The following is a 17,642-nucleotide window of genomic DNA, read 5'->3' on the forward strand; positions in this document are numbered from 1 at the left end:
ACACCAGTTCAAAACTGGGTGCTGAAATGGTGACGAAAGGCACCAGCTTCAAAATGTGAAGAGAAAGTGTGTGGTGACTATGTGGAGTCAGTAAAGGGGAGGGGACAATACTTCCCACTGGTCTATGGCCCATCGTGGTGTAGACAGAACATAGCAAGATGCTGACACCAAACAAGTGCCACACCTCTGGAAACATGGACAGTGAATGACATGTCAACTTGTGCCTTCCAGCAGAAGAGCAATAATTTGGCAGTGCTAGAAGCCCTCCATCTGGAAACATTCCTAGGCTAGTTAGATTGAGTGAGACCACTGAGGTTGCGTTCCATGGGGCACATATAACCCAGTCACTGTATTATACACTTCCATATAAAAAATCACAATAGTAACTGAGATGGAAGAAATTAAATGTACATATTTTTCTGTAGAGTACAGTGGTACCTTGGGTTACAGACGCTTCAGGTTACAGACTCCGCTAACCTGGAAGTAGTACCTCGGGTTAAGAACTTTGCTTCAGGATGAGAACAGAAATTGCATGGCTGCGGCGCAGCGGGAGGCCCCATTAGCTAAAGTGGTACCTCAGGTTAAGAACAGTTTCAGGTTAAGAACGGACCTCTGGAACAAATTAAGTTCTTAACCCGAAGAACCACTGTACAAGAAATGGTAGAGGGAGATAAAGGGGCTGATGAGAAGTGATGCTGGTTCTGGTTACACATGGCTGAGGTTTAACTATTCTAGCAATGAGCATCATAAACAATGTTGGTTGCTGGGGTGGGGTAGTTCTTGAATGCCTTGGTTCTCTTTAATCTGTTAAGCTGCCTACAAGATTCGCAGTGGGGGTTTTTCACCTATATTTTTTCTCTGTTGGATTTTCTATTACTTTTCCTCTCTGAGATTCATACAGCATAAAATTTGGCATTCATCGTTTGCTTTCCAAAGAGATTCTCTCAGCACTAGAACACAAACAAGTACCAAATTTCAGGAACCAGGCTTCTCAAAAATTAGTGGTCCTGCTGATGGGAACATAATAATTCTCATGTGCAGGGTCATGGGATGACTGGAAACATGCTAGCATGCCAGCCAAATTCTAACCATTTTCTGTTGCTTTAAACTAGGATCTGGCTGCATATATTATGGGAACATTTAATGCAGCATGTAAACTTTGGGGCTGAAGGTACGTCAGCCTCAGTTACTGAGACAGAGCTCTGCTCTAAATATCTTCCCTTTATAGAGAAATAGCAGCAAAAATAAATGGCATCACATGAAAATCTTAAATGGATTTTGCAGATGATGTCTGAGTAGAAAAAGCTGCAATTAAACTACTTATTTTTGGTGGGAGGATATTCCCCACTTCTAAAGCGTTCAGCAAAAATAAACAAGTCCCTTGTTCTATCAAAATAAAGCCTCACCCTTAATGCATTTTGTTTCCATTATAGAAGAGGTTCTGGATTGTATTTTACTGAATATTTATACCATTATAGCAGCAGAGATGCTAGATGCTTCTATATAGCAGTTAAAGTGTGCTGCTATTCCTCTCCACTTACCTGATGTAGCTCAGAAAAGATGTATGTAACACTTTTTCTTACTCAAGTGTGCACTGAAAGTTATTCCAGAGAGACATATCCTAAAGCCATTTAGACAACAGTGAACTTTGTTATAATGAATTATGCTGCATATTCCTGTGCATCAATGGTTGGTGTCCAGTTAACTATGAAAATGATACAATACAGTCCTGCACCTAGTTATTATCTTATCAGCATACTACTACTAATGTGCTGCATGGAACATCTAAGCAGACTGCCATGCACAATTCAGCAGGTGACGCTTTGACAATCAATGTATCTCCAACTAGGAAGCATTTCACTTCTGCAATTTCTGGTAATCAGGCATCTTATGAAAGGCAGGAGATCCCTGCCAGAAAAGAAGCTGGTAGCCCTTCTTTTTGCCAAGTATCAAGAATCATTTCCCCTAACTTTGTTAGAAGTGAATGCCAAGCCATCCCTAAATATTTCTAATCTGCTACATTCTACCTATCAGGTCTCGCTTGGCTGTTCTTCAGAGGGCAGTGACAAAGCCAAATCTAATTTAGGCTCAGAAAGACTCAAATTGGTTGTTCTAGCTGTAATGCAGTAGGTAATAGGATCTTCAGACTAAGGTCCCACTATTATGGTTATTAACCTGAAATATAACTTGCGCTGATTGCTTAACAAAAGAAATGACAGTAGAAGATGCCTCCTACTTCATAGCTTTTAGTTTTTTAAAAAAAGCTTAGATCATTATTCCATTTCAAATGGAAAGCCCGCCTGCAGACTGCTTAACATAGCTGCTACTGTGGAGGAGTCAGAGGAACAAATCACGAAGCAGATGCTGCTTCTTCCGAAGCATAATTACAGGCTTACCTGTCTATCTTGCCTCTAGTCTCTCACACCTTGTACTTAATGTTCTTTGACCAAAATAGTATTTCACATGTTCATGGCATAGCCATATTTGCATGAAAGATAAAAGGAGACAACAAAATGAACTCCTCCTCACAGGGGCTGAGATATTTCATGTGTGATCAGAAGCAGTTTTGGGATGAGGGAAATGAGAATAAAAGCCACCTAGTAATCATAAAAAGAACAAGTCACACAACTTAAAACAGCTGTCCTGATATATACCCTCACCCAATGAAATAAGTCACTAGGACCATAGCACGGTACTCAAGCATTCTTCCCCTACAGTGTCTTCCTGATTTTGTCTTTAGCCAAAGGATATAGGCTAAAGCATTCTACCTCAGAAGGGAAATTCCTGATGTTGATGAACAACTTGTGGGGGTAAAATTTAGAAGTGAGCAAACTGATTAAACTGAGTAATGCACTTTCTGGTTGCTTAATGAATAGTGTATCAAGATTTAAGTGTTTGGGTATGAATGCTCTTGCTGTTCGATCAACTGATCAATTTTGTGATTAATATCTTATGAGGTTTAATTCAGGATTTAGACTAATTGAAAGATCTAATGAAATGATTAATGAACTGATGTTTATTATAATTAAGTAGCTAATATAAGGACTATCAAGGTATCAAAAACTTTAAAAAGCTGAAGTTATGCTAGAACATATCAAGTAGTTTGTGCTCCGTCTATTTTTGGTCAAAGTTTTCAAAAGATTGGATTCACAGACCTGCTGTGGGCCACCTGAATGAAGCTCATGGAACATTCAGGGTAGTTTGGAAACACCTGATGTATATAGCATATCATGCAACAATCTACAAATCTAAGACCAGAACCAGCTAAAAATTATTATGCACCTGAAATTAAAGGGTGTGTTATCTGACCTATATCTGAACAGGAGCCAAGTTATGTTACAAAGTGGGAAAACTAAGCTGACAAATGGAGGAAACTCAGGGTAATGCATCTCTAGAGTCTAGCAGAAAATCATGACAATGGCAATACCAAAGTCAATGTATCATATATGGCAGAATAAAAACATATGGATTTGCAGAAGCATTCTGGAAATTTTCAGGTACAAAGGTTCCCATGGACAAACCTGGATCCAGAATGATCCTTCCATAAAAACGGTTAATTAACATTTAAGACAATGTATTTGCTTTATGCTAAACAGAACTCTATGTTAGCCTATTGGTTAGAACTGACTTTGTTTCATACTGTCACTATTATTATTATTATTTTGACCCAAGTATTCCGTGGGTTATTAGGAGTGGGGGACACTTACTTTTAGATGGTACTTTTGAAGTTGTGTGTTTATTTCATTTGAAGTTTCTTCCCTTTCAATTTTATTCTTATTCATGAAAAATCTAGTAACTCCCCCAAAATGTGCTGAATTAAACTTTTAATACTGGACTGAGCAATCCTTGTGCCCATAAACAACAGTGGTGTTCTTAGCACAACTGACATTAGGCCTATACTACACATTCATTTTGAGTGTATGGAGTGCAGTATCTTTTACTGCGTCATTCATACCATCTTGTCCTTATTTCCAGATTGCGCTAAAGTGTGCAGACATCTGCAATCCTTGCCGGCTCTGGGAGATGAGCAAACAGTGGAGTGAACGGGTTTGTGAGGAATTCTACAGGCAAGGTCAGCAGGCTCATACGTTTCACTTTGTGTTTCCAGTCACTCAATCCGGTTTTGTTAATGGGAAATGGCATTTACTTATCCCACGGTGCCCAATGCTCACTTTAAGCCTCCCACAAAAATATGCTGACAGAACTGAGGCCTCGTTGAAAAAGTGGCTAGGATTAAAGGGCAGAAGTAAGTTAATAGAACTAAGGCTGTTTAATTAGCTGGACTACCAGATATTGGGCAACGATGTCTTGAGTTTGCCTGCAAGCATGTATCATTCTTAAAATGCAGTCCTTACAAGTGACAAACCACCTGTAGAAGGGTTTTCAGACAAGCTTTTGTCTACTGGTACCTGGTCACATTATATGGCATGATAACATCTGAGGACAACATGAACCCAACTCACTCAGAAACTTTTCTGTTCTGGACAAATCTCTACCTCCAAAGTGAGGTATCATCTTGAGCACTGTGCATGTCATTAGAGTTGCTAATGATTAGAATGCACTTGTCAGGCACACCAAGGGAGATGCCAGTAGATCACACAGTTTCATGTTATCTTTTATTCATTGAGCTTCACATAGTCCTAATTGTTCCAAAAGGGCATTGCAAACATGTCATACAAAATTACAATTTGGTAAGTTACAAGCCATTACAAAATCTCTATTAAATGTGTGTTGTTGTTGTTTTAAATTAAATTTTAAAATCATTAATCTATGAAAATCAAGAGTCTAAGAATCTTCAGCGCAGTAACTCTGAATGACACAAACCAGGATTAAGTAAAATTTCCTAGGGGAAATTAACACTTACCAGGGAGTACATCCCATGGAACTCAATGGGACTTCCTTCTGAGTATCCCATAAAAGCCAAGAGGATAGCAAGCAGAATCAAGGAAGATATTAGAGGCAAGAAATGGAGAGAGAGAGAGAGAAACCTTACATATATCAGACTGTCATACATAGCTATGGTGTGATTGTACTTGGTATGTTGTGTAGTTTTGATTGTACCATCTCAAAAAGGATCTTATAAAGGTGGAAAGGGCTTGAAAAAGGTTCAGAAAGGGGCAACCAAAATGATAAAGGGGATGGAGCAACTTCCCTATGAAGAAAGGTATATTTGGAGCTTTTTAGTGTGGAAAAGGGGGCATATGCTAGAGATGTATAAAATTATGCATCATGTGGAGAACGTGGATAGAGAGAAGTTCTAAAAATACTAGAAACCATTTTCATCAAATGAAGCTGAATGGTGGGAGATTCAGGACAGGGGAAAAAGAAATACTTCCTCCTGCAACGCATAGTTGAACTGTAGAATTCACAACAAAATGTAATAATGAACACTAGGTTTAGAGATAAAATTATGGAAAATAAGGCGACCAGTGGCTACTAGCAATGATGGCTGCATCCTACCCTCCAGTATCATACAGGTTTGCTGACGAGCAGCAGACATGGGGAGAGTGCTGATGTGCTCATTACCTGCTTGCAGGCTTCCCATAGGTACCTGGTTTGTAGAAATATTGTAAGAATAAGTCACTGGACTAATGGGCCTTTGCTCTGATCCAGCAGGACTTCTGGTAGACATTTTTAGGATAGCACTGTTAGGACGCATGGTTTTGTAAAGGCTATTTACAATGTGTCTAGACAGCAGTGCAAGAGTACTAGACAATGACAAAGCTTTTTGTTTGTTTGCACGCACATTTACAGCCTCAAACGTGGTTAGTATATTAATAGACGTTTCTAAACTCTTGTTAACCTGTGTCCTGTATATCACACAGACACAAAAGAACCACAACCACCCAGATAAGCCTTCAAAAGTTGTTCCTTCTTTCTGGTAGGTGACCTGGAGAAGAAATTTGACTTGGAAGTAAGCCCTCTTTGTAATCAGCAGAAAGACACAATACCTAGTATACAAATTGGTGAGTATGCAATGCCTTCCATCCTTAGCCTGACCATAAACCAAAGCACAAATAGATTATTTATGTAAAAGTTACCCAATGTCAAATTAGTTTTGCAAACAATCCAGGAGACCAATTTAAGCTGCAACAAAAAAGTATATACAAAAAGTATATACTTTTTTGTAACTAAAAAGTACATACAGGGCAGATCAGCTGTATGGAATCTTTCACTCGCATGATCTGATGCTTTGTCAGACAAGTGAAATGCGGGGGGTGGGGAAGGAGAGTGAAAGATGAAATATGAAAATGAAGCCTCAGACATTTTTAAGGCTGGAAACAGACAGCAGATGGAGAGCTGCATGTGGTGGTAAAAGCTCTTTCCCTATGTCCTGTTGCTATGTCAAAACCCATTTTGCAAAATTTTGAAGAAACAGAATAGTCCCACCACCACCTGAAGCCTCCTTACCAGACAGAAAAGTAGATATAATGTAGACACCATGCTCCGTGTTCCTGTTTCCAAATCACTTTCAGCGTGAAACTGAGGAGAAAAATCTATGTGTAATGGGACAGACATTGGTTCCATTACTAGCTATAATAAAAAAAACAGAATTCATGACCACCAACCCAGTAAAAAAGGGTGCTGCATGAAGTACCTCTAGATGAACCTTGTTGCTTACCTTCTGCAACACAGCCTCAATTAAATACTTAACAAGGAAACAAAATCTGAAATCCTGTATTTGTGAAGGACCAAGTTGTTTGTGGTTTTCCAGGAATCCTTCACATCTTCCCCTTTCCCCCTTTGTACACATCAAAGCACATGCGCCTGCGAAGTTGAGAGGTGGGATGCACCCCAGTTTTGCACATTTTGAATAAGCAACTGGAGGATTTAATTTACCTTCACCTCTTTCAAATGATTCAAGTCACTAAGATACAAAAAACTTCCATTCTCCCCCAAACCTGGATAGACTATTTACAAAGTCCTGTTAAGTCTAGGACAGAATTGAAGGATAAGGCTCGTTAGTTGAATATCTCAATGGTTGTTTTCCAGTTAAAAATAAATCATCTGTCTTTTGGTCCTGTGCCTGCCAAACAAAATAAGATAGTTATAACCTTTAAATGTTTTGCTCAAAGAAATGCTTCTACTTTTCTCTGAGCTTTGGGGTATTCAAAAGTTGGACCAGCTATGGTTAAAATCAATGACAGATTAAATTGTTTTGGTGTCTGTCTTCTTTGAGTAATTAAATATGAATTTACCCAGAGATCAAATTCAAAAAGATAAATGTCTGATATTTTTATAATAGTAGCAGCATCACATGAAATGTGTTCGCAACAATTTATGGCCCACCTCTAATTACTGTTTCAGACACTGAACAGATGTTTATCAGGAGTTCTCAGTTCCAGTTCCCGTTCACATTATAACGGTGGTCACCATGAAAATATACAATTGTAATATCCTTTTCTGGATTGTGCAAAGTAGCCCTAAGACTTCCTGAACTAGTTAATAAGCTCTCAGGACAGGGGGCACTAATAGATGAGCTAGGTCAATGTCTCTGCAGGAATTAAACAAATGCAAATTTAATTCAATTTAAACTTAAAATTGGATTAGACAACTAATTCAAGCTTCTGCATGGGGCAAGTCTGCACAGTTCAAGTGGTATACCATTGCCCTTTTTTATTAGACAATTTCCATTGCTGAAAACAGCAGAAGAAAGGAGTTGACGTAGAAGCAACTGGTGGTGTTGCCAGCTTAATTAACATAAATTTACATTAAATTTAAATAAATTGAAGGCCTGAAGCTACATGAGGCTCCAATGTTGCCATTTCCCCCCTGCCCCACCCCCCCATTACTGCTGAAGAAAACATGGTCCACAGGTTTTATTTCAAGCTTTGTACTAGTGGGAAGGCCTAGCTGACTTAGCTGCTGATATGCTCTGCCTCGTGTTTTCCCTCAGGCTTCATGACCTACATTGTAGAGCCACTCTTTGAAGAATGGGCCAACTTTACTGGGAACACACCCTTATCTGAAAACATGCTGAACCATCTGAGGAGGAACAAGACCAAGTGGAGAAGTCTGCTTCATAAGCAATACAGCAGCAGCAGGAGCACTGACCACACAGTCCCAATGACTGAAAATGAAGAACAGACTTTAAATGAAGGAGAAGCCCCATAGTGCTGGCTTAGCACTCTGCTGCAGTGCTACTACCTTTCACAACAGTGAACAAAACCCTAAGGGGTCTGTTGGGCCATGGTCAACAATGCAGGAAGCGAAGAAATCAGGGAGGAAAGCCAAAGCGACAGATATCCTCCACAACTAAACTTACACCACTTCGGGGTTTGGCCCTAAAGTTCAGCCAAATCCCACTTCCTCATCTTACTATCTGAAGCCATTCATCACTTCTGATCACAAACTGCTTGAATGAGAAGCTTTTCAGTAGTGCTGAAGCTGGGGCAGTAGGCAGGTACCAACAAATAAGAGGATTAGAGGATACAGGCAAGACCAATGCATTCTTGGTTATCTATTGCATTCACTTTGGGTCATGCTGTGACGTGTGTTTGTGAATGACGGCTTAAAGCAATGTACAGTCTTCAGTCTGGCAGCTGGGCTGCACATTAAAACCCACCACCAGCACCGTCAGAAGGACATCTGGCCATGCAAGAGAAAAGCGTCTCATTTTAAACAATTAAAGCCTTTTTAATTTTTGTATTTGGTGCACTGGACAAGGAATCTAAGAACCTTGATGTAAGGTTATTCTGTGTACACAAAGCTTTTTCATGGTGGTGCCCCATTTTGTTAACCATTTTATGCCACTTTAGGTAAAAGACTGGCATTCTTCTCACTGCAAGAACAGTATTTCCTATCAAATCCAAAAGGGAAGAGTTGTACAGTTTAAATGTTTCCAGATGTCTCTTTTGATGACTGTATCTGTGACCTGTTTATATTCGCACATGTGTGTCTCCTGTACATATAAGGCGCTACTGATCCCATACCGAAATAACAAAGTATTATGGGAAAGCTACCTATATAAACAATGGCACTGTGAACAAAATACTGTTAGTTTTAGTATTGGAAGCATTTGTAAAGATGTTAGACTATTAATACACTTTTGTTTGCAGATAAAGGCCTTAACCTCTAAGCATCCATTACTTTCTGATGGCTATCAAAAGTCATCTCATTTTAGTCCGGCCTGTTTTCAGTTGCCCAAGGATTAGATTAGAAGGGCAATTTATTTGAATGCTTGATAGACCTGCGGCTCCGTAGTGTTAAGCCACACTGCTCTAGTTAAGCTGAACCCAGTTCAGTCGTTGCCAATCCCTACCTCCTCGTATTTTTAAATGATCTGTCCATATTTGTCACAAAATTTTACCTTATTTAGGAACATGGTGGCAAACTGCAACCCGATGAAGCTTGGAGAACTAAACACTTAGGGAAAATAAGCAAGGGCTTCATCGTAATCATGGATCTTGTTGAAATTTTGCAGTAATTGAATATGCTGAGATGTATCCACAATCATTGGGAGTAGAGGCACACCCCACCAAAAATTTGTTGAAAGTCATATTTCGTGTCAGACATAAGCTCATTCTTTTTATCATATAATGAGAAGTACTCTACCTACAACAATCACAAACAGCTCATTTTGAATCTCATGAACTCAGTTTTGCATGCCAAAATTAGCAGAAATATGGGAGTACAGTAACTGATCACTGAATATATACGGGGGAAATTTTCTGTACTCACTTTCTCCTATATACAAGTAGAACCATTAATGGTTTTGCTTATCTGCTAGTGCTTCACCAAGCACATTTCATGATGATAGTTACATCTTATTTTGGGCTGCTGAAATTCAGAGAAAAATACAAGGTTTTCTAGACTTGTTTGAGAGTGTGGTGTGTTTAACAATTTAAAGAAAAATCATCTTGAAAATCATCCAATCCATTATTTTTTTTACACTAGTCACATATAAGTTATGTGACTATTAGGTGTGATCTACTTCCAGATTTGCCATAAAATTGCTTATTACATAAGTACTCCTTAATTTCCATGATAACCAAACTGTTATACAATTATGAGGGAGTTTCTATGACAGATTAATTTCAAAAGGCAAGTGAGTACATACAATTACATGTCGGCCCATTCTTCCATATGCACCCTGCAATGGAAATGTGAATCATCATAAAGTTTAACTATCCTTTGATTTCAAAAAATTCATCATCAAAATAAGGAACAAGTCAACTACCATGAAATCTTAGGTGTTGCCTGAATTGGAACACAGCAGAAAAGCAAACTCACAACAATGCAAAAGAACATTTTGTTTGCAAGTCAAATCAAGAGCTTGCTTCTGCTCAGAGATTGAAATATAAAGCTTTTTCTCCCTTTGTACAATGTGGAAGAAAGTGTACTGAGCAAACAGAGCTTCAGGCACACATTTTAGTTGCAACATACTGCAAGAAATTCACTGAAGAACAATGCTCAAGAACTCTATGACATACAGCTACACAACAGCATTACATTTTGATTAAACTCAGAGTTCTCTGGACGAGATATGGTACATCTGTGCTTAGGAAACACCCACACTTTCATTGCCTTAATGAGGCCTATAGCAACTCCATATAGCCAATTCACACAGCTAGAGCGGTAATCAGTTTTTTCTGTCTCAGCTTCCCTGACACAGATGAGTGCACTGTTCGTTTAATAAGGGAGCTCTATCTGTGCCACCAGCACATGATAAATTACAACCTACTGTAGGAGAAACCTGGTTGTGTGAATGAATGTCTTGAAGTGCTACTTCCATTAGTTTAAAAAACAGATACTAAAAGCAAGCATTAAGAAGTGAAATATCAGTGATTTGCCAAAAACCAGAACTAAGAAATACACAGCAAGAGCCACAGAGTCTCCAAGCCAAAGGAATGTAAACCTTAGTAAGTCCCAAGACAGAAAGGAAAGCTTAGGTTGAAAAAATAAAATACTAGTGTGATCTCTTTAGATTAGTGTGAAAATGGACTTTGAAGCCACATTTCACTCTGTGAAGAAAGGAGCTTTATATAAATAGTAATAACAGCATTAACTTGTCAAAACTATAGCAAAGACTGTTCAAGATTTTCTTCCACATATCCGGATAAGAAAAAACTAATTAGGATTCCATAGATTATTATTTTAACCTTAATTACCTACCGTGGTATCTCTGCGTCTTTCTGAAGATTGAAGTCAACCATAAAGGAGGGATGAACAGATTGCTGAAAAGGATAAATTACTGAATGTTTCAATATTTAACTCCACTTTGACATTTTTCTACAATTCTTATCAGATTCCTTTCTTTTTCAATTTAGGTGGGCAAGTGGGCCACATTGTGATACCAGTGCACTTTAAAACCCTAGCTGCAATTTACTCAAATATTCCAAAACTATATTCATATACTTGTGAGAAGTCTCACTGATTTCAGTGAAACACACTTTAAATAAAGGCTGCAATTCCTAAGCACATTTACCTGAAAGTGACAAATAAACAAAAATTCTAGAGTATGTTGATGTTCTCCCCAAGTCTGAAAAACAAGATTTCTCTGGGCATTATCTTCTTTCATTTTTGAATGGAAGAATGGCTATCATGGACAATTTTATTCTGATAGGTCATGTACCAAGCAGTCTATTCACAGGTCAGTCTGAGTTCTTTAACTAGATATGGGCATAAGACACCCTCAACAGCATTTATTTCTGTGGGAACCATACTGCAAAAACAAACTCTTGCTTTTGTATTGTGGCAAATATTTCAGCACAGCGGATGGCATCCACTGCTGTCTCTCCACTGAACTGATGGAAGGCATGTCAGCAAAACAGAGATTTAGGCAATTTCCAATTATTCCCCTCCCTTCCGCTACCTACCTATGCTTCCCTAAATCTGTTCTGAAGGGCTGGGGGGATCCTCCAAAGAAGATTTTTTAGTTTGGGGATCACTGAAAATTTGCTCCATTCCTCTCCTGCTAACAGATGATGAGCATAACATTGGTAATACTCAATCATATATATATTTAGGTACATAAATTTTACATGCAAATAGAAGTTAGACTTGAGTATAAAACACATCTTTTTACATAAAGCTATGCCAAATAGTATCACATGGTCCTAACAAAACCAAATGTAGGACCAAACTTTAGCTACTATGATTGTGTATGAATATGCATTAAGCTGAAAGGAAGCAATAGATTGTGTTTGAGCATAACACCAAGTCACAGTTCGTTAAAACCAGTTTGTTTACCAAGCCATGCACTTTGTCCACAATTGATACAATGGATTGTTTTGTGTAATGCTGGTTTGTTGCCCACTCTGCTGCCTCTGCAGTGGCCAAGGAATGGCATGGCCTTCACATTACTGGTTCTCTTACTACTACCTAGCTACAAAAATGGGGCAGGAACATACTTGTTACACCTCATGCCAAACACAAGCCATAAACTTTTCCTCTCCCAATTCTTCAGAATGCCCTACACATTTCTAAATCCTTCCCTCTCAACCCTCCTGAATAAAATAATTTCTTGCTGCAAGACATCTCCCTGCAGTTCCATGGCCATTTCTTTGAAATTTGTTAGCCACCCCAAAATATGACTGATGATAATGGAAGGGATGCATATACTACTCCAGTGGATACTCAGTCATCCCACACCAGCTCTGAAAGAACTACTCACCCAGCTTTACCAATCACCTGGTAAACACAAAAGACTCTTGCCCAACTTCTGCCTCCAGAGACCCTCTTAGCTGTGAATGAAACACCAAACTTCCCAACCATAAGCAGTGTAAGATGGACTCTTTCCACAGACATGAACATACCCCAAACTACCAACCTCTGTTTCATACCTGAACATATTTGAAGTCAGCTCCCAACTTTCTAAAAATCAATTCCTGGCTCCGACTTCTGCCAGACCTATCTATGGGGCCAAGGTCTGCATTATGTCAAGTTTCTTACCTGTAATTAGAGCTCTGGATGGTGGTTGCTTTTCTTCTTTTCCTATCTTGGAACCTAAGGAAGGTGGTGAACCAGTCCTTAAAAGACTGTAGGAAATACACAGGCAATTCATCAGCCCTCTTGGTTCCATTGCACAGTTCCTCTGAGGCATCTGACAGCACATTCAGGCTGATATAGCAGTTGTTTCTGGTACAGTCACCATCAGCCTCTTTGTCCTCTTGATGTTTGTACATGGCTACCATGATAATGACGCTTACTGCAGCTTTGCCAGCGAAGATGCCTCTCCAGAAATTCCAGGAGCAGGAGAGAAAATCTGCCTAGCCAGCAATGGAGCAGCCTGTCTTGGCCACCAATGCTGCTGACTGCCCAGTGGCCAAGGGTGGCATCTGTATCTAGGAGTGAGGCTAGTTTATAGTAGAACAGCATAGTGCATGGTTCTACCCCAGAGTGCTTATTGTGAGTGGCGAGAATTTTAAAAAGCTTTTAAGAGTGTTCATCTTTGCACAGCACTGATGAATGCAACAACTGAACCCTTTCAAGGACATTTCTTTGGACAGCTGGCTAAGTATCACCTCAATGCAGTTCATATTCTAGAGTTCCCTTTTGCACTTTTCTTCATGTGTCAACAAAAATCCCTCTCTCTTTCTTGTCCTTTGTTTCTGTAACATCAGCTACTACTACTATTCTGCAGCAGCAGAGCTTGATATTGCTGATGCAGTTGACACACATAAACAACATCATCTTTCCAAGGGAATACAAAGTAACACAGAGTGTTTATGTAATTTTTTTTTAAAAAAAACACTCTCCCCAATAATTGCTATCACACGTTGTTTACAATCTTCAAACCTTGGTACTAGTATGATTACTCTGAGTGAGCAATCATCCTTGGACTGCCTGAGTCCATGGTGATAGCATGATACTGACCAAAGGGGGACTTCAGAGAGCTAAGTACTGAAGGGTCATGAGTGTTTCCCAGAAGCAGAACTGCCAAAAGCACATAAATGGGGAAGAACAAAGGTCAGCTTCATGTACTTGCTATAGATAGGATTTTTGTGAAGCTGCATTTGTCTTTAAAATTGGGGTAAGATGCTGAGAACAAAGGAATGCTTTCAACATGTGCTCTTGGATACATGCTAGTAAAAAAATGGCATAAATTTTCTCATTGCAAAGTGGAGCTCGGTTGGCAGGCTGGAAAGGAAGAGCTTGGCATGGCATGGGTGGGGGGAACCCTAATGCTAGGCAGAGGAGGAACGAAGGAAAGAGCTGGAAAACTGCCAGTGAGATTCACTTGGCTGCATGAGCATTTTCTAACAACTCTTACCCCATGTGGGTGGCTGGGGTAGAAGGCTGGAACGAAAAGGATTAACCCAGGATAGCAAGTTTGGCTGCAATGATGAACATAGTTCAAGCAAGCAGAGAATCATGAACCAGCTTCAAACCATGGTTTCATATTCTAATATCCCGGTTGTATATAAGCCATAGTTAGGTGGCTGGGGAGGGTTTGGATGTACAAACTACAGTTAAGTTAAACAGAAAAAACTGTGGTTTAGTGTTAGGTCTGAACAAGGCCTTGTGTGAAATTGTGACTGCTATGCAGTGATGCCAAGAACTAAACTGTATCTTTAACATACTGCTGTAAGTATTCATGTCAAAAGATAAATGTTAATAAAAAAAATACAGAAGGATGATGTTTGCATATGTGCATATCTCACATTTTAGCCAATTTAGTCAAGCATTTGCTTTGTGCTTGCATCTTCACAAGAATTTCTGGCACTTTCAGATGCTGTTTATAAGTACAGGCTGAATTCTACAAGCCCGCTGAACACTCTAGACTATTTCTAAAAATCCCCCTACAGTTCAGAATTGGTTCAGGAGTGGGTAATACTTCTTATCACAGCAATCCGTGTGGTTTGGCCCTCTGAGAGCACGTCATACAATTAGTAAGAAGTTCTCAGAGTACACTTCAACTTTTAGATGTCAAAACATCCCCTATTTTCTCATTTTTCTTTAATCAGGGTTGTTTTTTTAAAAAAATTCCTCCATCAGGATCTCTTGAAGCCCTTCTTGGTCACAGAAGTATCCTAATAACTTTTATATCTGTGAGTCAAGGAAACAAACCATGTATTTCTGACTGCTAGTAGAAATTCTCCATTACCAAATCAAAAACTGATGAGGGTGGGAAAGGGTAACATGATTCCTATAGCCCAACGTTCAATTCCATGCCATTTGTTACTTAGGCTGCCTATGCCAATCTGCATTATGAGTCAATATGCTAAAAATTTTGATCCCGTTTTCAGGCTTTTCCAGCAGTTGAGAACATCCTGCACTCCATAATTTTCCAAGTGTCAGAGTTCTGTGCAGTGTGTTTTATAAATATCCATAAATATAAAAGTTAGTCAACACCAAGTACAGAGAATTTACTCAACCTATATTAACCCTAGTGTGAAATATAAGCCAGTGCACATTTATCAAATGAAAGATAAGCAATTTAAAAATAATAAACCACAACCAAAGTGCTGTCTCTATTTGCATGATATTTTCTATAGCTGAGTTTTCCCCTTCTACTTATTTAACTTGAAATAATGCTTAATGCATGGTAAAATGCAGTAGGGAAAAAAATCAGTATTTTAAAAGGTGCAAAACTCCTTAGATGAAGCAAAAAGTTTCAAGTTTTATCAGATAAAATGTATTATTTAAGATACTAAAAATGACTTGAGGGTAGATTACTGGATTATGGGAGGTATGTTAGAGCACCAAAATTCTTATGATTAGCAGTGTATCACCAGATGACACTTCTGCTTTATAAAAAATAAGCCCTAGAATATGCTCCAGATAAAGGAACCTCAAGTCCCATTTGCATCTCAGGATCCAGGAGATCTAAGAAATCCAGGCTACAGAGGTGATTACTAATTCTATGCCATGCAATGGTAACTCTATGCCATGCAATAGATTGATTTTTTGGTTTTGGAGAGAAGACCGTATGAAATGTAAGAGATAATTGCAAAACACAACTGCCAAGAGTTAGAGCTCCCATACAATATCAGGAGACGCACAAGCACCAGAAGACACAGAACAACCATGCATCAGAGGATTGAGCACTTGTAGAGGTTTCACTCCACTGATAAATATTAACAGACTACAGGGAGAAGGGGAAGATAGCAGCAAGCACACTGGGCAAAGAACTCACACAAGAAATACCACGGTCACTACAGTCCACATAATACTACATTAAGAAATAGCTGGTCAGCTAGCTGGTCTAGTTCCAAGTGCTGGTGCAGCTGTAATCTTCTAAAGACACCAACAGAATGGGTATGCCATACAAATCAGGGTGTAGGGGACTGCTAACAGAACAAGTGGCATAACCCAATAGTAGAGAAATATGTGGTAATGAGCCCACAGAGAGGGGAATTTACCTCTGGATATGCAGGAATCCTGTTTATCACCAGGCAACTGCAGCTTTTGAGAAAGTAGCCTTCTACGCTCAAGTTCTTTTAGTATCTACGAAGACCTAGAAACTTTATAGCATGAATATCAACAGACTAAAAAAACAAACAAGGTATTTGGTTGTTAAACTCTGCTTCTGGGAAGAAAAGGTGCTGTCTATGGAAGACAGGCAAAACTATTTTTTTTTGCAAAGCTATAGTATCAGATTGCCCTCTGGTGGTTAGAAGCATGTGTTAATCACATTTAAAATACATGGGTTGGTCATTAACATCTACGGTAAAGGATGTGACCGAGATACCATTTTCACAATCAGGATGACGGAGGAATTTGTTCCGTATTTTTCCGATCGTCCTTTCAGCTCAAAATGCAATCATACATTCCTCTGGATTTTGCAATAGTTTTGGTCCAAAAAACTTGTGCACAAAAATATGTATTTTATGTAAATAAAGTCATATTAAAAGAGGAAATGCATTCAAAAGCATTGAAATCTGTGTGTTTTGTGGGGAAGTGCATGTAAAATGCCTATCTTTTAATTTGTCCTAGAATTTCCATTACTGCCACAAAAAACACCCAACCATACATGGCTTCCAAGTTATCTCTAACCCACTGTTTAAATATTAAAAGGCTATATATCACACACTGCTAATTGTTTACAATTAAGAGGTGACATACTAAAACAGACATCAATGTACTGTTAGCTCTAGAGTGGCACATCACTCAATAACTAAACAGGCAGACATAGCCAACATTCAAATTACATTCATTTACTCCTATCACATTATTTATGATACAGGCCAAGTAATGTCTTTGTCTATGCAAATATCAATACAGAACTAAAAGTTATCTCTCCCTTGAGTAAGAACCATGCAATGATGGAACAGAATACAAAATATCAAGCAACAAATTATCAGAAGGAAGCAATTTAATCGCAGGGAAGGAAACCAATATATTGAGCCAAATTTCCTCTGCTTGCCACCCACACAAAAAACCCATTTGCAACAATGCACTCTTAACTGGGAAAATAAATAAAAATATAAATACGGTAAGTAAATAAAAATATAATAAATAAAAAGCAACACTCAAAAGTCCGCAAGAGTCCACCAGAAGATTTGAATACATGAGGAGAACCTGATAAACACACATTATGGGTAAAATCCAGAAACTCTCTGGGCTGTGCAATATCTAGGTTGCATGTATGACGGGGCATCCAGATTGTAAATGGTTGTGGCAGAAGAGATGCAAACTTTTTTTAGATAACACTTCCACCCTGTATAGTGTACTGTAAGTTACAAGGGGAATGACAT

General features: G+C 38.9%; 2 protein-coding genes across 6 annotated transcripts in view; one reads left to right on the forward strand and one right to left on the reverse strand.

Annotated features, from left to right (window-relative positions):
• PDE7B (phosphodiesterase 7B) overlaps positions 1–9,064 on the forward strand; it is a 166,502-nt gene extending 157,438 nt beyond the window's left edge. For 3 of the 5 annotated variants that reach the window (XM_083607790.1, XM_083607791.1, XM_083607789.1), the window contains 3 exons: positions 3,976–4,072; positions 5,886–5,966; positions 7,898–9,064. In XM_083607790.1, the coding sequence (XP_083463916.1) occupies positions 3,976–4,072; positions 5,886–5,966; positions 7,898–8,115 (396 nt within the window). In that variant the 3' untranslated portion in view covers positions 8,116–9,064. Of the gene's footprint in view, positions 1–3,975; positions 5,118–5,164; positions 5,967–7,897 lie in introns of all 5 variants that reach the window. The other 2 variants (XR_014546670.1, XR_014546671.1) reach the window with 1 other exon arrangement.
• On the reverse strand, positions 5,973–17,617 carry LOC310760002 (uncharacterized protein). The gene is made up of 4 exons (XM_083607861.1): positions 12,895–17,617; positions 11,116–11,177; positions 9,311–10,093; positions 5,973–7,027 (listed from the first exon to the last, which is right to left on the reverse strand). The coding sequence occupies exons 1-3, from the start codon at positions 13,134–13,136 to the stop codon at positions 10,038–10,040; spliced, it is 360 nt and encodes a 119-aa protein (XP_083463987.1). The 5' UTR covers positions 13,137–17,617; the 3' UTR covers positions 5,973–7,027; positions 9,311–10,037.
• Positions 17,618–17,642: the final 25 nt, after the last annotated feature.

This window comes from Podarcis filfolensis (assembly GCF_964270895.1).
Source record: "Podarcis filfolensis genome assembly, chromosome: 3".
Lineage (NCBI taxonomy): Eukaryota > Metazoa > Chordata > Lepidosauria > Squamata > Lacertidae > Podarcis > Podarcis filfolensis.